This window comes from Penicillium crustosum (assembly GCF_028827405.1).
Source record: "Penicillium crustosum strain IBT 35664 chromosome Unknown utg000005l_segment0_segment0, whole genome shotgun sequence".
Lineage (NCBI taxonomy): Eukaryota > Fungi > Ascomycota > Eurotiomycetes > Eurotiales > Aspergillaceae > Penicillium > Penicillium crustosum.
In genome coordinates this window covers 1,979,769-2,000,959 of record NW_026623126.1, presented here as the reverse complement: position 1 = coordinate 2,000,959, position 21,191 = coordinate 1,979,769, and the positions used below count along the sequence as shown (strand labels likewise).

General features: G+C 46.9%; 10 protein-coding genes across 10 annotated transcripts; 4 read left to right on the top strand and 6 right to left on the bottom strand.

Moving 5' to 3' along the window:
- Positions 1–2,939: 2,939 nt before the first annotated feature.
- On the top strand, positions 2,940–4,414 carry N7487_011453 (uncharacterized protein; the record flags this gene model as incomplete). Its single annotated transcript, XM_056879183.1, has 3 exons — positions 2,940–4,214; positions 4,272–4,295; positions 4,376–4,414. The coding sequence occupies 3 exons, from the start codon at positions 2,940–2,942 to the stop codon at positions 4,412–4,414; spliced, it is 1,338 nt and encodes a 445-aa protein (XP_056724502.1).
- A 461-nt stretch (positions 4,415–4,875) lies between these two features.
- N7487_011452 (uncharacterized protein) lies at positions 4,876–6,747 on the bottom strand (the record flags this gene model as incomplete). Its single annotated transcript, XM_056879182.1, has 2 exons — positions 4,876–5,654; positions 5,724–6,747. The coding sequence occupies 2 exons, from the start codon at positions 6,745–6,747 to the stop codon at positions 4,876–4,878; spliced, it is 1,803 nt and encodes a 600-aa protein (XP_056724501.1).
- A 683-nt stretch (positions 6,748–7,430) lies between these two features.
- N7487_011451 (glycoside hydrolase family 128 protein) lies at positions 7,431–8,228 on the bottom strand (the record flags this gene model as incomplete). The annotated part of the gene is made up of 1 exon (XM_056879181.1): positions 7,431–8,228. The coding sequence occupies one exon, from the start codon at positions 8,226–8,228 to the stop codon at positions 7,431–7,433; it is 798 nt and encodes a 265-aa protein (XP_056724500.1).
- A 2,784-nt stretch (positions 8,229–11,012) lies between these two features.
- N7487_011450 (uncharacterized protein) lies at positions 11,013–11,401 on the bottom strand (the record flags this gene model as incomplete). Its single annotated transcript, XM_056879180.1, has 2 exons — positions 11,013–11,124; positions 11,169–11,401. 2 exons carry the CDS (start codon positions 11,399–11,401, stop codon positions 11,013–11,015), a joined length of 345 nt encoding a protein of 114 aa, XP_056724499.1.
- A 675-nt stretch (positions 11,402–12,076) lies between these two features.
- N7487_011449 (frataxin family protein) lies at positions 12,077–12,868 on the top strand (the record flags this gene model as incomplete). Its single annotated transcript, XM_056879179.1, has 2 exons — positions 12,077–12,439; positions 12,593–12,868. 2 exons carry the CDS (start codon positions 12,077–12,079, stop codon positions 12,866–12,868), a joined length of 639 nt encoding a protein of 212 aa, XP_056724498.1.
- Positions 12,869–13,658: 790 nt separating this feature from the next.
- Positions 13,659–14,083, bottom strand: dph3 (CSL family zinc fnger-containing protein). The gene is made up of 2 exons (XM_056879178.1): positions 13,855–14,083; positions 13,659–13,771 (listed from the first exon to the last, which is right to left on the bottom strand). Exons 1-2 carry the CDS (start codon positions 14,047–14,049, stop codon positions 13,715–13,717), a joined length of 252 nt encoding a protein of 83 aa, XP_056724497.1. The 5' UTR covers positions 14,050–14,083; the 3' UTR covers positions 13,659–13,714.
- Positions 14,084–14,701: 618 nt separating this feature from the next.
- Positions 14,702–14,917, top strand: N7487_011447 (uncharacterized protein; the record flags this gene model as incomplete). Its single annotated transcript, XM_056879177.1, has 1 exon — positions 14,702–14,917. One exon carries the CDS (start codon positions 14,702–14,704, stop codon positions 14,915–14,917), a length of 216 nt encoding a protein of 71 aa, XP_056724496.1.
- A 301-nt stretch (positions 14,918–15,218) lies between these two features.
- On the top strand, positions 15,219–15,467 carry N7487_011446 (uncharacterized protein; the record flags this gene model as incomplete). Its single annotated transcript, XM_056879176.1, has 1 exon — positions 15,219–15,467. The coding sequence occupies one exon, from the start codon at positions 15,219–15,221 to the stop codon at positions 15,465–15,467; it is 249 nt and encodes an 82-aa protein (XP_056724495.1).
- Positions 15,468–15,755: 288 nt separating this feature from the next.
- On the bottom strand, positions 15,756–17,103 carry N7487_011445 (uncharacterized protein; the record flags this gene model as incomplete). The annotated part of the gene is made up of 4 exons (XM_056879175.1): positions 15,756–16,035; positions 16,119–16,702; positions 16,778–16,876; positions 16,960–17,103. 4 exons carry the CDS (start codon positions 17,101–17,103, stop codon positions 15,756–15,758), a joined length of 1,107 nt encoding a protein of 368 aa, XP_056724494.1.
- A 648-nt stretch (positions 17,104–17,751) lies between these two features.
- Positions 17,752–20,295, bottom strand: N7487_011444 (putative transcription regulator BDF1; the record flags this gene model as incomplete). Its single annotated transcript, XM_056879174.1, has 3 exons — positions 17,752–18,084; positions 18,138–20,130; positions 20,192–20,295. 3 exons carry the CDS (start codon positions 20,293–20,295, stop codon positions 17,752–17,754), a joined length of 2,430 nt encoding a protein of 809 aa, XP_056724493.1.
- Positions 20,296–21,191: the final 896 nt, after the last annotated feature.

Below are 21,191 nucleotides of genomic sequence, written 5' to 3'. Positions count from 1 at the left end.
GATACTTGATTTCACCTAATCATGGAGCCACCAATTGAGCAAGTCTTTGAGACTAGAGAGCAACTCCTTACTTCGATACGACAGCATGCCCTATCTCATGGTTATGCTATCACTATCATCAACTCCGCTAAGGAGAGGAATATTTGTCTTGGTTGTGATAGAGGCGGTATATACCATGATCATATTGATGCCCCAGAAGGGGCAAAACGCCGGAAGACAAGTACTAGACGGATGAACTGCCCATTCCGCCTTTATGCAAAGAAGCTTGTTGATACTAATCAATGGGAAATCCAGGTAAGAAATCCTAATCATAATCATGCAGCTACTAATAATATGATAGGGCATCCTATGGCAAGGCGTCCACAGCTTACTAAAGATCAAAATCAAACTATTAAACATCTATCAGATATTGGATCTCGACCGCAGCATATTATAAGTCTATTAAGAAAGGATCAACCTGATATCTTAATAAGACCAAAAGATATTTATAATATAAGAGGTAGTATAAGACAGAAAAAGCTTAGGAATCACTTACCTCTTAAACTTCTTCAACAGATATTAATTCAGAATCAATGGAAATATGCATTTAAACAAGATATAGAAGGTCATATTCAATTTTTTATGTTCGCTCACCCTGAATCAATTAAGTATGCTAATCAATATAATAGGGTCTTTTTATTAGACTGTACTTACAAGACGAATCGGTATAAGATGCCTCTTTTACATATTATTAGTCTCTCGCCATCGAATTCATCCTATAGTATTGCTTTCTGCTTTATGCAAAATGAGCAGGAAGAAAGCTATAAGTGGACTTTACAGACTTTTTTTTCATAGCTTGACCCCTTACCCTTTTCTCCAGTTCTTTGCACTGACAGAGATCTTGCTTTATTAGGTACAATTAAATCTATCTGTCCTAGAAGCCCACATCTACTATGCATTTGGCATATTAATAAGAATGTGCTGGCAAAGACAAAGCAATATTTCTCTTCAAATGAGGAATTTGAGGCTTTTATCAAGTCATAGAAAGAGCTAATTAATTCATCAAATATTGATGAATATAATGCTCAATTAGCTAAGTTCACAACGCAGTTTAATCAAATTGCCCCTAATGCTCTTAGATATATTCAAAGTACTTGGCTAACCTATAAAGAGATGTTTATTAGGGCTTGGGTAGGGCAATATCTTCATCTTGGTAACTGGGCTACATCAAGAGTGGAGGGGTCTCACGCTTTTTTAAAAAAGTATATAGGGGGATCTTCAGGTGATATGCTTCATGTTTTTGAGAGAATTAATAATGCTTTACAGGCTCAGTATCAGCGACTTGAATCTGATCTTACAGAAGATAAGATTAAGAGACTAAATTTCTGCTCCCACTTTCTCTATTCGAATATTATAAAGAGAACATCACGATATTCAATATCTTTAATCTCTAATCAAGCTGCTATAGCTAAGAGAGCTACCCCGAAGCACCTTTATCAAACTGCACTAATATATTCACTAGGACAATGGGCCTTCCGTGTGCCCACCGAATCGCTAGTTTATTAACAAAACATCAACCAATCCCACTAAGCGATATCCATCAATTTTGGAGGATTGGCCTTAGTAATGAGTCATCTATGTATCTGCCAATACTAGATCCTCTATTACCACCACCAACTCGCAGATCAGCTCAAGAGAACATATCAGATCAAAACATCAAAACATCAAACCAAAAGGTCACTAAGAAGAAAGCACCCTCGAAGTGCTCAAATTGTGGAGAAATTGGCCATACAATCCGCTCCTGCAGAGTGTGAAAAGCATGTAAATAAGATGAAAAGCACAATAAGATTGACTAGAGAGAATTGATTCATGGTCGGGTTCTTATAGTAATGAAGCAGTAGTAGATAGAATGTAGTTGCTACAGTAGTAAGTAATGTAGTTGCTGTGGTAATGTATGGTAACGATCTCGGTCAAAATTGATTATGTAAAGGGAATATTACCTAATGTGCCGTGCTACTAGCAAAACGTGCCGTGTCTGTAGCAATTCCCGGAACTTAGATATGATCACGTAATCACGCGGGGCCTCCAGGGCTCCCACTCTACAGACCTTCATTCACATGTACAAGCGATGTGGTCCCCGATTCCTTGTGCACTCAATTATCGGATTTTTCATTCATTATTGATACCATTTTTGTACACATCAGAAATCAAGTGCTTACTCATTCACTATGCGGAATCAGGAGACAACATGGCTGTCTCCTATCACCAATCTCGAGAAGATGGTTTCGTGAACAGACAGACAAGCCGGAGATGACAAGAAAAAATCGACAAACCTGTATTATATTTAAGGGCGGTAGAAACCAACATCACCTGGAGAAAGATAAATCCCTTTCCCATAAACGACCTGGGAAGTAAGAAATATTCTTCACGAACTAAAACAATTACGTACAACCTTCGGGAGTTGGGACCTTCAAATTTTCATTAGGAGCCTTGGAAGTTCAGGTGCTTATCCAGTACAAGCCTAGCGGATGCCAGTGTCTCATTATTCTTGCGGCTTGCCCCGACACGGCCTATCTTTTTCCTGCAGAATATAGTTTAACCGAATCTAGCGCCAGGAATCTTGCGAATCACCAGTCCCTCCCCGTATCTCAATCCCTGTGATTGATAAACATCGTGTTGACTGACTCCACTGTGCTCCACATCTAGACAGCCTTCATAAGGCCATAAGGGTACAGAATCCTCCGTAGAGTGTCATGTTACTGAGGGGGTTACTCCACTCTGCTGGTCCGACCTTCGGTCGGTTTTACCTTTCTGATCTTATCTGATCCGCCTTTCTTGTTCATTTTGATTTTTCCTTTTTTTCTGTTAAATTTCCTTTCCCCAGGCTGCACTTACGCCTATGCCAGTCCGATATACAGATCGCCAAGTCATCGATAAACTTCCCACGAGATCTCGACACAATGCCCAGCGAAGCTCTCCCTAAAGATCAGGACCCTGAGTTACAAGGAATCTTAGAAGGAAATGCTCGATTCCGCCGTTTGGGCTGGAAACGACTCACTGTCATTTCGATCGTGGAGGCGATCGCCCTGGGGAGCCTAGGTTTACCATCTGCATTCGCAGCTCTGGGAATGGTCGCAGGCGTAATCTTAACTGTCGGGCTCGGCTTCGTCGCAATCTACGCGGGCTACAATATCGGCAAAGTCAAGCTGCGGTATCCACAAGTTGGTCATTATGCAGATGTCGGCCAACTTCTGATGGGGAATTTGGGATCAAAAATTTTCGTGGGCAGCTTCGTTGCCCTTCTTGTCTTTGTGATTGGGTCGCATTGCTTGACCGGTGCGATCGCGTTCCAGAATATTACTCAGAGCAGTTCGTGCTCGATTATCTTTAGCGTTGCATCTGCTGCAATCCTGATGTTGCTCGCTATTCCTCCGTCATTTGCGGAGATTGCGATATTGGGCTATATTGATTTCGCGTCGATTGTCATAGCCATTGGGGTTACGATAATTGCGACTGGTATTCAGAGTTCGAATGGCTCGGGTGACCTTTCTGGGGATCTCTCGCCGTGGTCTGCTTGGCCGAAGCCTGGTCTCACTTTCTCTGCGGCTATCGTAGCCACCAATAATATTATTTTTGCATATTCCTTTGCTGGTTGCCTACCGTCATTCATGGAAGATATGCATACCCCCGAGGACTATGTCAAGACGCTATGGTGGCTAGGAGGTATCCAAATTGTTATCTACACCCTGACGGGGTCAATTATCTATGCCTTTGTTGGGCAGGAGGTGCAATCACCTGCTTTGCTGTCCGCGGGGCCCGTCATCTCAAGGGTTGTCTTCGGCATAGCGCTTCCAGTCATCTTCATTTCTGGGTCTATCAATACAACTGTTGTCTGTCGATATATCCATGGAAAGATATACCAGGACTCAGTCGTTCGCTTCGTCAATACCGCGAAGGGTTGGAGCACATGGCTTAGTCTTGTGTTTGTTGTGACCCTCCTAGCTTGGATCATTGCTGAGGCCATCCCCATCTTTTCTGAATTGCTTTCTATCATTTCTTCCTTGTTCGTGTCTGGTCTGTCTTTCTATATCCCGCCAATCATGTGGTATATGCTTTTGAGAGAGGGTGCATGGTATGAAAAGCACAATTTGAAGCCTGCAATTTTGAATGGTGTGGTATTCCTGGTGGGCATGATCATCTTTGGATGCGGCACCTATGCTAGCATTTCTGAACTGGTAAGCCCTTATTCCTTTCACCTTCCGAGGGAAGATTGCTGACTCTATGCTTCGTAGGTCGATAAATTTGAGTCGGGGTCAGTAAGTAAACCATTTACCTGCGCTTGAAATATCGCAACAACATGGTGATGTCTGTCTTTCTGCCTTCCCAATGACTACAGTCTCTCGAAGACCCCAGCTTTGTGGTTCTAGTTATATAAAAATTCAACTTACGAACGACGACGGCTTTTGTTCATTTCAATATAACTCTTGAAGTCTCTTTTTCTCTCATTTCCAGTCTCACTATCTACCATATTTGGAAGGACAGTAACAACAGCATACGGCTTCAAAGTCAAGGGAAACGGATTCAGAATGGAGGGGGGAAACGTGGCTTTTGAGATCTAAATTACCATCCACAGGAACATATACTATAGTGCGAGACTTTGAATTCATTTAAAGTCAAGTTACATTGAGATCCAGGGCTCTTTGGGATTTTTATATTTACAAGGGGGAAGAATGATCTTCGTGAGTTTTGTTGCTGTGCAAGATCAGAGAATGGCAGTTTAGATGGATAAAAAATACAATATTCGCATAGTATAGCATTAAGGAAACACAATAATAATGAGTTCTGTCGGCGTTTACGTCGTTTACTCTCCTTACCTTTTTGTCCCCATTGCTCCTTTCAATCCTCCTCCATCGGGTCTCCCTCTTCAATCGGTTCTTCGGCCCATTGATTCTCCTCGAGGAATGTTTGCATGGCAGCTCTATCATCGCTTGTGAGTTCTTCTGTGGTAAAGAGTGGAGCATCTAAAAGTGCCTGGAAAGAAGAATTATCGCAACCACCTTCCTGGGGTTGTTGCTCGAGGCCATAATCGCCCCCATGTCCCGTTTCAACGATTATAGGACGTAAAAGCTCGAACAAAGAAGATGTTTGGTCGCCTCCTTCCTCTTGTTGCTCCTCGCCAGGAGCAGGGGCGAAAGCAGGACCAGGGCCACGACTAAGGCCAGGGACAAAGCCAAAAAGAGGACTAAGGCCAGGGGCCGGGGCAAAAGGTGGACTAGGGGCGAAAGTGGGACCAGGACTGAGGCCAGGTCCAGGGACGAAAAGAGGACTAGAAGCAGGACCAGGACCAGAACCAGGACTAAGACCAGGGGCAGGGCCAGCAGCGGGGACGGTGACAGTTTTGGGTGCTACCCCTATCTTTCTTCTCTGGGCCTCTGGAGCATTCATCTGAGCCTCGGTTTCTGCTCCAGTCTCCGCTGCCATTTCTACCTCTGCTCCTGTTGCTGCTCCTGTTGTTGCTTCTGCTTCCGCCTCTGCCCTCTTTCGCTTGGTTTTGGCGTGTCTACTGGCCGCATATCGGGCTACCTGTTCAGAACGGCGGTTAGGAGCGAGCGTGTTACTACCTACTTTTTCAGTGGGACGAGCTAATGCTGGTTGTTTAGCAGATAGGGCACCACCTAGAGAAGAAGAAGAATTTTAGCATTATCTCTTTGAATAATAGCACTGAATTAGAAAGGAGGTCTTACCTGTTATATTTCCACTCCGGATGATAATAGTCATATTTGGTCTAGGCAAAGGTGAGCGTCTAGTACCTCTATAGGGATCAGGGGAGGGATTTCGAAGTTTAGGCCAATGCTCACGGATAGTTCGCAGGAGTGTAGATGCGAGATTGAAGGATGCCAGCCGTACCTCGCCAGCCTGTGGGTTAGCAATCAACGCAGGATTAATTTGGTCCAGAGAGAGATGGTGTAGCCAAATTGTGTCCCCGCCTACCAGATAGCCTTCTTGGACGAGGTTTGCTCTGAACACGTCGAATTTGATGTTGGCGATGTTGATCCAATCCCCATCTGGGCATACATCCTGTGGATTTTCTCTCTCAGTTAAAAAGTCACCTACCCTAATGGCAATCGGCATGTCAGGGTGATCTGCCCGGATGATCTGGACATCACCATTGGGGACTATGTAGGGCCGACAATAGTCAAATTTCTTCGGTTGTTCTGGTTGCTTTTGTACTGACCTTTCTGATGGCTGCTTTGCAGTACTTGGTTCCGCTGCCTGTCCTCCAGCTGCCTGTCCTCCTGTTGTCTTTCCGCCTGCTGTCTTTCCACCTGCTGCCTTTCCACCTACTGTCTTTCCAGGTACCATCGTTCCGCCCGCTGCTTGTGCTGCTGCTTTTGCTGCTCGTTCTTCTTTTAGCTGTCTCTCAAACTCCTTTTGTAAGTCATCTTGGATACAATTGAGGTATTTATAAAGCGCCCCAGTGAGAATATCAACGTCCGTGACGTGATTTCTAACAGCGGCTGGTAACCTCGGTATTCGCTTGCGCCACTCGAATTGGATTCTAGTGCGTGAGTAACTTGATCGGAAAATATTATTGATAGCTCTGCCATCGTCGAGGGCTTCAACCGCTACAATATCAAAGACCTCTTGTGCTAAGCCATGGAGAACCTGATGGTCGTCGGGGCTATCTTCTATGTCAAAACGCCTGTATATATATCTCTCGTCGAAGGAGTGTGGCCAATGTTTGAGTGACGGTGGCTGGAGTGACATGTTAGCTTTGAGCAATTATGCTAGATTTGATGCTTTTGAATGCTTGGATGGTTAGAAATTCGACGGTGAGGGAATATGTCCACTATTTAATACTGGAAATTCTCTTTGTGGCTAAAGAGCTGTTATACATTGTGACCTTGAAACTCGATATTTCAATATGCATTGTTAATACTTGAAAGAGACACATAAAGTAACAAAGGAACAAAGGAACAAAGAACAGGATATGAGATATGATAGCAGGCACTAACTTAAGAGTCAAAGAATAGACATGAAAGCGAAGTTTCAAGTTTCGGCATTATTATTAGCTTAATGGGACTGAGACCTTAAGGCTAAATGTCGCATTGTTAGATCTGCCTGCAGTGATGTATTGTGGCGGGCCTCGTTTGCCATGAATCCCATTGTGGCCATTGCCAACCCGCCACCTCATCAAATTAATACTACAGAATTACGTTTATACGGGGGAATGGTTTGGAATGGAAAAAAAAATCAGATGGCGTGATGGATATTTGCGTAAAAACTCCTTAAAAATATGAACAGACATGACCCTCCAAAGCGACCAATCGCCAGCAGAACCCATAGAAGAAATGTAAATTTGGTATGTAAATTGCTCGAATCCGCTTCGGGCTCTCTTATTTGCGTGATTTTAATTTTTGTTATTTTCAACATGTCAAACAAGCACAGTCTTACGCAGAGACGTAAGCTTCGCCAGCCGCGTTGAGGGTGCTGTCGGAGAGCAAGTAGTTCTCAGCACACATGAAGTAAGAGTAGCGGGTAACACCAGTCTGCGAATCCAACCAAGGGAGAACCTCTTCAAGGAAAGCAGCGGTAGTAGCGGGGTCAGCAGAGCCGTTAATATCAGCGCTGAGAGCAAACTCGGTGATCCAGACCTCAGAGAGGCTGTAGCTGGAAGCAGTGTCGACGGCCTTAGTGACGAAGGTCTTGAAATCGTCGGCACTGTCGCCGTACCAGTGAACGGCCAGACCGGAAATATCGCAGCTGCTGCAGCTGCTGATGAAAGACTCAAACCAGTCAAGGCCGACTCCGGTCTCGGTAGAGGAGGTTACGGCGGGGGAAATCAGCTTCGCCTTGCCAGACCACGGGGTGATGTAGGTCTGGTAGTAGCTGGCAGCATCCGTAGGGCTCATATTCGCCTGGGAAGCCATGTCGGGCTCGTTGAATCCGAGAATGTAGCTGCTGCCGCTAGACAAAGCGGTCTCGATAGCGGTCACCCAGCCACTGAACATCTTAGGGCCCCAGAGCATAGGGACGTACTCGATGTCTGAGGGGAGCGAGCCAGAGAGGGAGCCGGCCCAGTTGTAGGCCCACGAGATGGTGCCACTAGTGCTCAGAGCAGACACAGTAGTGACGTCGTTGTAGGCGGCACCGCGCTTGCCGGAGGTACTGCGCTTGGCCTGCATGGGGGCGGCCATAGCCGAAGTGGCGACGAGGCCGGCAGTGAAAAGCTTGGTGAAAGAGACCATTTTGGATAGTTTCGAAAGATAAGTCACAAAAGGAGTGGACTTGTAAAAAGAAAGGAGGGGAAGAGTGAGAAACCTGTTCTCGACCTTGTGTGAAAAGGAATGTAGTCTTGAAGGAAAGTGAGGCTCAGACCGTGCACGGCACAGGACTAGAAGACCAGAAAATAAATGAAGGAAAGTTGGGTGGATGGAGAGAGAAGAAAAAAAAGAAAGATCAAGGGAGGCGGAGGGTTTAAATCCCCCAGGCATCAGTGTGTCAAACCTACCAGCCCAACTCGCTGGCTGGAAGATATTCCATTTCTTCACGGTGGAGTGGAGATAGGAAGTGGCTATTGGATATTGGGGGCCGAGGAGGCGGGTTCTACCTCATATCCATGCCTCTGGCCAGATCAAACGTTGCATGAAAAATATCATTGGCGCGGGGGAAAGCAGGGATGGGTCTGAATGGACTCCATGGCCCGTTGACAGAAATTCGAACCACGGTGATTGGCTTGAACCGAGCGTCTTTTCTGGCATTTCTTACATTTACAATAAGAATTCACTCTCCAAGGCGCTAATTGACACTAATTCTTTCAGTTCTTCGGTATCAAATAAGTTCCTATCTGGTCTAACTCCACAGCCAAGATCCGTAGGTCACTCCACAATAGCCTGGACCATAATGGGGTAACAATAGTGGTGTTTGTTACATCGAGTTTTGACATTGACTTGCAGTGACGAGGAAATACATTGAAACCCTGTTCCTGGTACCTGTAACTTTGCCTGGACAATAATTGGCTTGCCCCTGGCAGAATATAAAGGCATGCAATGAGAGACAACCTTGGGAGATTTAAAGCCCAATGACAAAAAGTCGACATAAATTGGGGTGCAGTGGGGGCAAGAACGTACCACGGATGGCGTTGCATCATTCAATGGTTCGCCATGCACTCGACCGCGCGGTTCCCTGGCTCCCATTCAGGGGAGCATCTCTGATAGGTGCACCCTAGGTACATCGTCATCTGGGTCTTTGGGTAACCTATCATATCAATGTGTTATTGAACACAACCCTAGGAACACAATAAAAACACCAAACATTGCACTATATTAATTTAACTTGGTTCCAAGGTCTGAGTGTGAGATTCTAAGACTGTAAGATTCAATAGCTCAGATTCAAGAAGAAAAAAAAAAAAAATCTCACTCATCTATTCATACAAATCACAACACAATCATAGGCGTCAACTAAAACTGACTAATATGACACACCGACTATGAAGGCGCCACCACATCAAAACAGTATGGATCGAATCGCCCACTCATAGTGACACCAACCCCCGATCAACGCCATGTTTCACATGCAACATAAGATCCAGACCGTCTCTCCCTTTCACCGGTGTCCGGTACGTTCCTTACTTCTGGGTCGACTGGGGGCGTTGTTCTAGGGCTAGAAGAAAGAGGGGGCGCGGTCTGAAACCAACCCCTCTTCAGCACCCCTGCCGATCAGTTGCCGAAAAACGGCCATGACAAGCCTTGCCGGACTACACGCCGGTGTTTCTTCCGGTACATCCATCGCAATTAGGATTGGCGCCCCATTCGAATGTTCTTCGCCCGTTGTTCTCCAACAAAGGCGTATCCTAATTTTCTTTTTCGTCGGTTTTGGTTCTGGTTGCTTTGTGCCACCTCTGACGGAGGAGTGATTCTCTTGGAATAATGACTGGGGATCAATGCCCTTACTCCCAATTCTCCTATAGGCTGTCAAAACATAGTCGGTACACAAGTACTCCGTATACCCTGCAGAATGCAGATAGCACAAGGTTTACGTGCCAAGCAATTTCTCAATTTTTTTTCGATCATATCATCCGGAGTCTCCTTTGGTACTAATTCTCCGGGTTTGATCCATTCTTTGATTTCATTGTAACTCCCCTTAGACTAATAGTTGCCACTAGCGAAAATCACAAGGTCGCTATGAGATCAAACTTCAGTCACCTCCCGCCTATACCGCAAGGTCCCGGACATAGTCCCGAGGCATATGCATGTCTGTATCTCTATTCCCATAATTCCCATGACCAAGACTAGGGTTCCTCTGATCTGAAACAGACTAAATTCCACCGATCTCTTTGTGATCCCAGTGACGTGAACCGAGACTCTATAAATTTGTTCCCATTCAAAGATATAGACTATACAACATACTTTTCGGACTATTAATTCCCGGATTATCATATTAATAATTATTTTCTCCGAGAAGAGAAAAAAAAGAAAATATCGCATTCTAGGGTTGTTCTGGCCGCGTTGGCAAGTAATGTGGCTTGTCTCGATACAACGTAGACTCGCTTCTAGCCCCGGTCCCACTTTCCCGGCGCCTTGCCCACGTCATCCTACTGCGCAGCCCTGCTGGCTTTGCACGCTGTATTCCGTACACATCTCACAGTTCCTGAAAATGAATATAGGAGAGATACGGGAAATTCATCACTCATGACTTAACAATCTCGTTCTGTGGGGATCTTCCCGCTCTTGTTCACACGAACGTCCTAGGATCCTATCCCTGCTAGTTTCGGCTAGTCTCCGGCCTCAAAATGATCAAGCAGCCTAACTATCGAGGGCCATTTTTAGATTGTGACGCGTGGTCTTGCACACCAGGCACCTATGGCGCTGGGCATATACCGAAGACACCAGACGATTCTATGGCATGTTTAGGTAGCTATTGCTGCCTATGCGAAGATGTCTTCAAAGGATCTCATTCATTGGTTCAAGAAAGTGCGAGATCATGCATATATGGCTGATATAACAAGTCTACCTCGTGTTCCTATGAGATATTCACCATTGCTGTGCCTTCAGTTTTTCAACGAGGGCGAGCGCGATGCAAGTCTCCTTGGTGTCATCATTAATAGCGCGGGAAATATCGTTGTCAGTGTTGATGTTAGAACCACTGTTGACACATTATTTTTGTTGATTCCAGACAAGTATGCACACTCATGGACATCTCCTCCATTCGCAGTTTCACTATACACCAATCTCCTTCCTGTGGGCATCAGGCTCTTTGGTATGGCTGTTCCGACATCTACAGCGGCAGCAGCCTCCATGTCTGCCTGGGTGCATTCCATTTTCTCTGCATGCGTGCCAGCGTTATTATGAGAAATCGTGTCATCGACAGCATACACTAGGCCTCTCATTCCTTTGCTAACTTCAGCCTGTTGTCTTCGCATTGTTTACCGCCCATTAAATAGGTACTCGAAAATGTAGGTACCACGTAAACATTACGGAATATGCAGCTCTGTGCTGTGGCTTCGTCAATAACCTAGATTACAAAATGATGGGGATATGCTGTTATTAAACTCCCAAAAATATACACCCCTATGATTATACCGGGGTCCTCAATCCAAGGTCATGACTGGAAGGCGAAATGGTCATTCTTAACCCTGGAGTGAAATCACAAATCTCATTTGCAAATATCACATATCTTCCAATCCAAATTTTCAAGTACTCTATCATGAAGGAAATAAATTCGAATATATACCGCAAGTCCTACTTTTTGAAGTTCTTAGATGCTACAGTCTCAGTGGTGGCGACAGACCTATTGCACAAGCCAGTGTATCCTCAACTTGGCCAACCATCAAATCAACCCAAGTATTTCACAAGCTAAATCATCATATGTACACAAGATCTGTAATCCACTTTTTGTAAATAAAATACCACATCAAGCAACTGTCATCTATACCTCCATCCAATCATAAGTACTGCCCGTCATCACACCTAATGGAGCAGGCGGTGAACAACGATGATGTAAATTATCCCATCTCTCCGCATCCATCATCAGAACAGCTCCCCCAACCTTCAATTACTATCTTCCACAGTCCCAATCCAAACACCTTCATACAGCAATGTTATCCCGCACAGCCCCTCGAGCTCTGCTCGCCTCCGTGCGCCCATCCATCCGCACAACAACCACAACTTCAACTCTGCTTCCCCGGGCTTGCGCCATCCGCGCCAGCTCCGCCTCGCAATTCACTCGCTCCTTCCAGTCCTCCCCGGCAATCCGCAAAGGCATTCATCCAGAATCAGCAAACCCCCCAGCCCCGAACCCCCAGTCGGGTTCTGTTGCCGGAGCTGCGGCTCATGTCACTGAGCCCTCGCCGTTGACACCGGAGGAGTACTATGAGTACGCGGAGCATTATTTCAACGTCCTGCAAAGCGAGCTGGAGAAGGCACAGGAGGAGGGATCGGATGTTGAGGCTGAGTACAGTGTATGTTTTGTTTTTTTCTTTTCTTTTCTATATATTATATCTTGCCCGGTCTTCTTCATCTTCCTTCTTCCTATCTTTCTTAACTTGCATAAGACCTTCTGCTGGCATGACATATAAACTATAAAAATATACTAACCCACGTTGTTCTTCTAGGCTGGTGTTCTGAACATCTCCGTTCCCGCACTCGGAACTTATGTACTCAACAAGCAACCACCCAACAAGCAGATCTGGCTCAGCTCGCCCATCTCTGGGCCGAAGCGGTATGACTGGATTGTCGAGGGCGATTACATGCATGAGAAGCAGGATACCCGGCCTTTCGTTAGTGGGCAGTGGATCTACCTGCGTGATGGATCTAACTTGACTGAGCTGTTGAACTCTGAGTTGACCTTGCGTTTGCCTAAGGATATTTACAGTGAGGTTGTTGAGTGAGTGAGCCGTCTTGCTGGGCTATCGATTACCTAGAAAGAAGAGGATTATTGCCGTTCCAGCTTTTGTTTGGGATGTTACATACTGTAGTTTAGTGTTTATTTATGATGCGGTTGCATTGAAATCTTTCTCGTGCTGCTACTTTCTCATAGATTTACTATGGAGGGGGATGAACAAATAATTTGGGAGCATAGTTGCGGGTATCATTTGAGGTAAATGCACTAGGTAGGTATAGAATGATTGTCTGTAGCGAGAACACAATTCGAAGGCGGAGAAAGAGTCAATTTATCGCCAATTCAAAAGGTGTATCAAAGTGTTGTTCTTTCTTTTTGAATGAACGCAACATGTACATAGCCAAAATACAGTCTCAACGTGATGAATGAAATGGTGTTTTGCCTGGCCAAGTGATATTATTGCCCAAGGCAAAACTCACACTAGGCAAAGTCAAGCAACCAAGTCAATCTTGAATATGCTGAGGAGGTACGGCGGGTACCCTGGTGCGAGTCACCGAGACCAATAGCCCCCCAGAGGCACCCAGTCACTTGGCAAGATGCAGGTAGACGACACTCGCACTTGCAGCAGAGCATGGAACATGCTCGCGCGATCCGGTGTTTGGGGTGAAGTCCGGTGGATCAAAACCGCTTGACCCGACGAAAGCGCATTATGCAGTCCATGGAGAGCAGTCGCAGCAATGGGATGGCAAAATATCCAATCCTTCGAACCACATCCGCCAAAGTAATGAGAACGGCCAAGTTGACTTCCAAATTCAGCAACATGATCCTTCACTTCGGGTTGAGGTTGACTCGAATCGGTTCAAGGGTATTTTGCATAATCTCTGTTGTCGCACAATCAAGCCTGAACAGCCACCCCGCTCGTACTCTGCGCATCGGCTTTGGGAAGATCGGCCTGTGGATACCCCGCAGGGTGTATAGTTAGCCCACTGAACACATAAAGCGACATACGTTTGGTTTTGCGATAGGAACACATACCAAGTCGAAGATAACCCGGATCATTAGACTGCAACTGGGACACACGGCGATCTCTTCGCCGTCGCGCAAATCGTCGATCGCGATCTCGAAGCGGTCGCCACATGGGCAAGGGTATGTGTAGATCTGGATATTCGGGTCGAAGGTCATATCCTCGATCTCGATCTCATCGTAGATGTTCAGTCCTTCGTCGGCCATTTTGAATAATTCTCAGAATGTTTCAAAGAGAAATGTGGCGAATGAATAGATCTTGTAGCGTTGACTCTTTCGGGCAGAAAAAGTTTGGCGCGGTCATGTGATTCGCGGGGTTAAGCCAGGGGACATCCCCGGATTTAAGACTTGGCGGGTTAATGAACTATGAACTTTCATCTTGGCGAACTTATATACTCGGACTTATATACTCAGTATATTCTTATTCTGATTAAGAGTCTTGGATATACTAGTCTCATACGACACCCGTCATTCCTGACTGATCATCTTCAAATTCACCTCGTGGGTATCAATGGCCACATCATATACCCTATCCTATCAACAGCGATGATAGCGATGACAGCGACAAGGTGGTCTCCAAAAGCCACACCTGCCGTGTACGGCTGAGGTAAGGACCAGCTTATCTATAGCCACTTTGGTGCAACCGCAAAGTCCTCCCCGGGCGTCAAGCACTTGCGAGGAAGAGGTTAGAAGCGAAAGAGGCGGCAACGAACTGGGCATTGAGCACATATACCCAGGCATGTGGGATACTGAATCATCGACCCGTGAGCAATGATTAAGAGGGAAGTTCTTTATTTTGTCATCTCTGGTCTAGATCTACGAAACCCCTGTCTAACTGTCCACCAGATTTGAACCAAACATGGGTCTTGCAATATTTATGGACGCTTCATTCAATGACTGTGAACACGGTAAGAGCACTGAGACTTCTGTCATTTTTTATGCATGGTGTCCTGTTAACTGGGCTTCGAAGAAGGAAAACATTGTCGCCAAAAGAAGTACTTCTGCCGAGTACATTGCATTCGACGCAGCAGTTCAGGAAACCATGTGGCTCATCAAGATACAGCAGAGCATATAACAACAACTATCAGTTGAACTGTTCACGGACAGCGACAATGGCTATGCAATCATGAGCTCTGACAACTATGCGGAAGGCACGAAATAGATGGAAGTCGAATATCTTCGTTCCACAAAATTGCGTTGGCGTTTCGGATACAATCCCCCAAGCCTCTTAACAATGACTTTTCCAGATACGATGGCATTGGCCTCATGGAATGCATTTCCACATTTGAATAGCTCATTCCCTCCGGAGTGGTGACCCAATTATCATGCAATTGGGTGACTACCATGGACATCTACAGTAGTACCATACCGTGGCGATGCTTCGAGCCGAGAAAAACGAAGAGGCCGCCACTTTCGTTTTGAAACCCAATAAGGACGAGAATGAAGAGAAGGTACCGAACGATGACATCGATGCCGAAAGAGCAAAGCTCATTGACGTCAAAACCCATCCTACGGGAGAATTGTGTGAGTCTCTAGGGTATGGACCAGTTATTGTGCTTCTTGCGTGCCTAGCGCCAGACAAATATGAGGGTGCAGTATGCGACAACATGAATTGCGGTGATTGAATGGTAGCAAACAGCGAGAGAATGATAACGAACTGAGACCTCGGGGTTTTTAAGCTCAGCCACCTGGCGTTTTCTCTATGGCAGCTGTAGAAACCAGACTTGTACAATTAGGCTTAGGGACTGTAGGAAGAAGCGAGGTTGGGGCGCCCTGGGCTCTCTTACATGGTCACCAAGGAGGTCCCTAGGGCTACCGTGGTCTGCGGATCACAGGTCTAACACTGCATGTGTTGAAGCCGGATCTTAATATCTTAATTATACTATGCACTACCTGAGGTATGTAGTCATAGCTCATTTCTCTAATCGTGCAATTTCCATCTTTACTTCTTCAACCTCTCTAGCCAAAACCCCATACCGACGAGCAATATCCGCGAAAGACCCTTCATCCACATCAACATCAGTAACCGGGTCAGACACCTCTACATCACCATAAGCTCTCAGCTCTTGAATCGTCATCTTCCGACGGTGCTGCAAGCGCTCCTTCGTCTGCCTGAGATGCTGCCTATACCGAGCAAGAGCAGCAAGTGTTTCAGGCGTATAGAGCGTAGCCGCAATCTCCAGTTTCGTAACCCTGTCCAAATTGTTAAAAAGACCAATCCTACCAAAAATATAACAGCAAGACTGAAACCTGAAACCTGGAAAGACAAAACATACTCTAATTTCCCCTCCAGGCCCTGCGCAACAACAGCCAAATGCTCCGCCTTAGCTTTCGTCGCACGCGCCAGAGCCCCATGCTTCGCCCGCTCCAGAATCACAACAGTGCGCTCCAGGACTCGCGCCCGTGCGGCAACAACCTCCGCCGCCGTAGCAGCCATCTTCCGCCGAGCGACTGGCAACTCGGACAGCTGTGTGTGACGCAACAAGCGCACCCGCGCCTGCAGCTGTGACGAAAGCGGCGGAACTGGCGCCATTGAGGTCCGGACTCGGCGGTCGCGCGCTCGAGCACGTGCATTGTGGTTCGAGTGCTGTGGGGCGGGGACATCTGCGTCGGGCCCGGAGGCTGGGTCTGTATTTGTGGTTGATAGAGCGCGTAGGTCTTGAATGGCGGATGAGAGGGCTTTGGATAAAGGCAGTATGAAGGCTGGGATATTGGTGTAGAAGGCTTCGATGTCTGGTGCTAGGAGGGTGAGTGCTTCATCTGGTTTCTTGGGCTCGGTTTCTGGCTTTGGGGTGGTGATTTCGATTGCGCTGGATGGGGTCTCTAGGTAGAGGGTTATAATAGCGAGGTTATCATGGCACTGGACGTAGTAGGTTCGTTAGGGATGTTGTTTTCCTCCCGATGGATTGCTGCCCTATGGCGGGGTTGTCCTGACCTCTGCGGGTAGGTTGCTGTCTGGGGCAAAGGCCAATTGCCGGAGCATTTGCTCTTTGATTCGCTTTTTCGCATTTTGGGTCTGGCATTCTTTCAGCTCCTAGTGGATAGAGTGTTGTCAGAGCTCTGTTTGTGCTTGGATCTGTCGAGTACATGCTGCGCAACAGCGTGTCGACAACTTACTTCCTCCACAGCTGTGCGCGCTGGGCTCGCGCTGTGGGCACGCGTTGAGGCATCCGGATTAAGGAGGGAGATTGTCAGATTCTCATATAGTCGTTTGAATTGGGGATTATGCTCAAGAATTGAGGGGTCGCAGGGAGGAATCATGTTGATGTTGCAAAGAAACTGGGGAAGTTCACCGCCGAACGCCGATGTAGACCCGACGCGTCACGACCAATGACAGAATAAGAGAAAGAGGTGGTTCGCAATACAATATTTCACATATTCAAACTACATACTAAATAGAAAATCGGATACCTTACTATTACAAGTACATATTCATTTTGCATTTCCGCGTTTCTTTCGTAATCATACAAGTTGAAGCCAAAGCTTCGGTTCACCTCTTCCAACCGCAACGTCGTCGGGGGAAATAAAGCAACCCCATCCACCTATCCTGGCTGTGAAACGAAACGGGAGGAAAGTGTACACTCAGGCGTAGGGAAAGGGAAATTCAAGTGGTTAAGTGAATAGAATCCTGTTCGGCCAATTTTGAGAGCAAGGTTCGTTGGTGGCAGTGGAAACCTTGGTTGGTGCAGGGGTATTCAAAATCAAAGTATGTACAGACGTTGCTGGCGGGGATTGCATAGCGCATTGCAAGCAGCCCGTCAGGATCAGCGGAGTGACTGAAAAAGAAAGATATGGCGAGAAACTGTTCAGATAGGCACTGGGGAAAAACGACGCTTGGAACGCAAGTCAGAGTGAAGAGCCATCATCCGTATGGGGGGGAAATGGCGGGATTGAGTTGGAAGAGTATGTTTACTCCTCCTCGCTCTCTTCCTCGGACGAATCAGACTCATCATCGCTGCTTTCGTTGCGTTCAACCGAGGCCACTGGATCGGGAGAGTGAGCGCCACCCTGGAAACGAGAAAGGTTGTTCTGGAGCATGTTGATCTGGGCTTCCTGCTCGAACTTGCTCATTGGCTTGTTCTTCTTGGGTTTGGGAGGTGCCACGCTGCTAGAGATGACATCCTCCTCTTCTTCATCATCCATGAGATTCGGTACGTGCTTCTTCACGAAGTTGAGCAACTTCAGCAAAACATCGTTAGGAAGCTCGTCGATATCCAACTCAATTTCGGCCTCATCGGTACCCTGCGAAATCTATATTAGAATTTGTTTGTGTACTAAACGCGTGAAAATCTTACCTTGAGTTGAGGAACATTGTTCTGGATGATCTGGAGGGCTTGCTGCATCCTCTTATCAGGAAGACTACTGATACCATTCGAGATGATCTGCTTCTCGGTGTAGGTGATGGCGCGGGTTTTGCCAGGCTGAGAGATCTTGCTCTTCTTGTCTCTCTTTCCAGAGCTGATTTTCTTGGAATCCTTCTTGGCAAGCTTCGTCTTGCCAACCTTCTTGGAGGAAGGAGGTGTCTTCTTTTTCTTATTGGTAATAGCCTCGACCTGACGAGACATCTCGGCAATCTGCTTCTGAAGCAGGGTGAGTTTCTCGTCATCTTCTTCGCTCTCCTCTGCATCCTCGTCGCTGTCTTCATCGGAAGAATCTGTGTTCTGCTCGGGGTGTGGCTCATGCGCCTCGAGGTAGTCCGACTTCTGGTTCCACTTTGCGCTGAAGATTTCTTCGGCCCGCTGGCCACAGATGTAAGTAGGGTCACCGGGGATATTGAAGCGGTAGCAGTTCTTGAAAATGAGGCGGACATCGTTCTCGAACTCCTTCGCATTCTCATACTGGCCGGTCTTAAGTTTCGATTGAACAGTAGACAGATCCATGGGCTTCTTGATGACGCTGTGGTATGTGGGAATGTTCAAAGCCACAGGGTCCACAGGATAATAGAAAGGCATGACCCAGCTGTAGTGCTTTTGCTTGTGCAGCTCATCCAAGACTTCCTGGCAGAAGCGCAATTCCCATTGGAACTTCTTCTTCTTGGGCTTGGTAGAATACGGAAGGTCACGCTTTGGGGGGTGAATGGACCGTTTCGGACGACCATCGGGGTTGGAGGAATCGCGCCGGATGACGGGGAGGCCTTCCGGTCCTAGTGCAAATGTTTGAGACTGCGGGGAAGCAGCCTTGGGCTGACTTGGTAGAGAAGTCCGAGGCTCCCGGCGAGCAGCAGACGTCTTCTCAGCGTTCTTCTTTGGCTTCCTCTCTTCAACCTCGTCGGGCTTGGGGAGGTTAGTCATCTGCTTCTCGAATGTCGCCTTCAGTTTGATCCCCTCTTGAGTGACCAAGTGATCTGCACCGTTAAAGACCATCGTATTATTGACCATCAGTGCGAAGTCATCTGCGACTGCCTGAGGAGAAGAATATTGGTTGTTCTTGAGCTTCCTTTCCATGGTTCCTAAGTCCATGGGTTGGGTGATAATAGTGTGGTATTGCGGAATGTTCAACTTGACAGCATCCACAGGTTCCTTGTAGAAACGTGCATCGTGCATGCGCTTGAGGCTTGTGAGACTCTTTGAAATGAACTTATGTTGCATTTTAGTGAGCCCCGGTCCGCCACTAGTGCGGATTGGACCATGTGTTGCAGCAGATGGGGAGTTGAATCCAGGTGCCTGAAAGTTAATAACCGAATCGTCACCCTCGACCTTGGTCCGCTTGGGGGCTGGTTCTTCGCTGAGATCAGCATCCCGTTGTCGGGAAATCTTGGAAGGGGATAGCGGGGCCTCTGATGCGTCCTTCATCTCCTGATCAACGGGCTGTGCCGCGGTGAGCACAGGTGGTGCAGGTGCCGGGGTAGGATGATGAGGAAGGTCGGTTTTCACGGGAGTCGAAACTCCTTGAGTGGTATCAATGGCCATTGGCTCGGGTGTGTCATTAGGGCCATCTGTGGATGCAGGAAGTGTGGGAGCGTTTACCACAGCCTGTGGGGTAGATGAAACGACACTTTCAGCCGCAGCGCCGGCTGCAGCAGGAGTGGTAGATTCGTGACCTTGCGGAGTGCTGATCTTTTCTTCGGTCGGCTGTGACTCCGCGGGGGGAGCAGATCCCACAGCAGATGTCTTGTCTTGGGTCATTTCTTGGGCGGTCTGGTGCTCAGGGGATTTGGGCGGTGAGGTGGCAACGGTTGTACCATTGGTGTTCGAAGGCGCGACAGGGGTGTGGCCATTCAGAGCAGGCGATTTAACCTCGGTATCCGCGGATGCGTCGCTTCTGGAATTCACTGCGACATTTTGTGCGCTGCGTAGCCGTCATACCAGTCAGATCAAGAACAGAGCAGATATAAAGCTAGTTCACTTACCTAGTGGGTGCGAAGTCAAGTGCAGAAGGACCAGTGGGCGACGGAGGCAATTGAGGCTTGTCCTCCTTAGTGACAGGAGGAACCTCGGGAGGCGGAGTCGCCATTGGGGTCGCGTTGGATAAGCAAGAATACAAGTTAGGGAAAAGTGAGGGAGTTGAAGATGTGAGAGTTATAGCAAGGTGTTTTGAAAGCTAGTGATCAACTGAAAACACCCCTGGGATCTCTCCGCGTAACAATCTTGCCGCGTGCAAACAATCTCGAGTGAACAAACACTAGCAGCAACCAAGGTCACGTAGTATGGACTCAACGGTTGATGAGGTTTGATATCAAACGTGTGGGCGCAAATAAAACGCGACGGGCGGGGGGGAGAAGAGTGAGGTCAGAGATGATCGAGAGATAGGAAGAGTGGAGAATGCGATCGGAGACGAGGTATTTATACTGCCAAGAAGGCGGTATAAAAGCTGTCACGTGATGTAGTAGAATTGAAGCCAGGTCTAGATGACTTGGATAGACCAAGATAGAGCTAAAAGTTCCCGGGTCGATTGATTGCCTGAGGCAAGATCAGGATAAAAGGGGATTATGAAAATAAAAAATAAAAATAAAAAATAAAAAAATAAAAAATAAGAATTCGGGGGTGAAGGCGGTTAAAAGGAAGAAATGACGCGAAGACGCGTTTGTTATGTTGTAGGGCGGTCAGGAGAATAAAAATAGGAGAAACCAGGACGGAAGCAGAAAAATGGTCGGGAGGGGATGCCAGAATCCTTAAGTACAAACGGCCGCCTTGCACTCTCCTCTTACCCAGTTCCACCAGCCACACTAGTCCCGATTCTGTGACTTTCTTACCCCTTGATTGGTTCTATACCCCTGGAACTTTTTTTTTTTCCTTCTTTTCTTTTCTTTTCATAACTTTGTCCTTTCCCTTATATCAAGGTTAATATGTTATGATAAAATGAAAGTCATACATAATTTATTTCCTTATTTCTTTTTGTTTTCTTCGTTT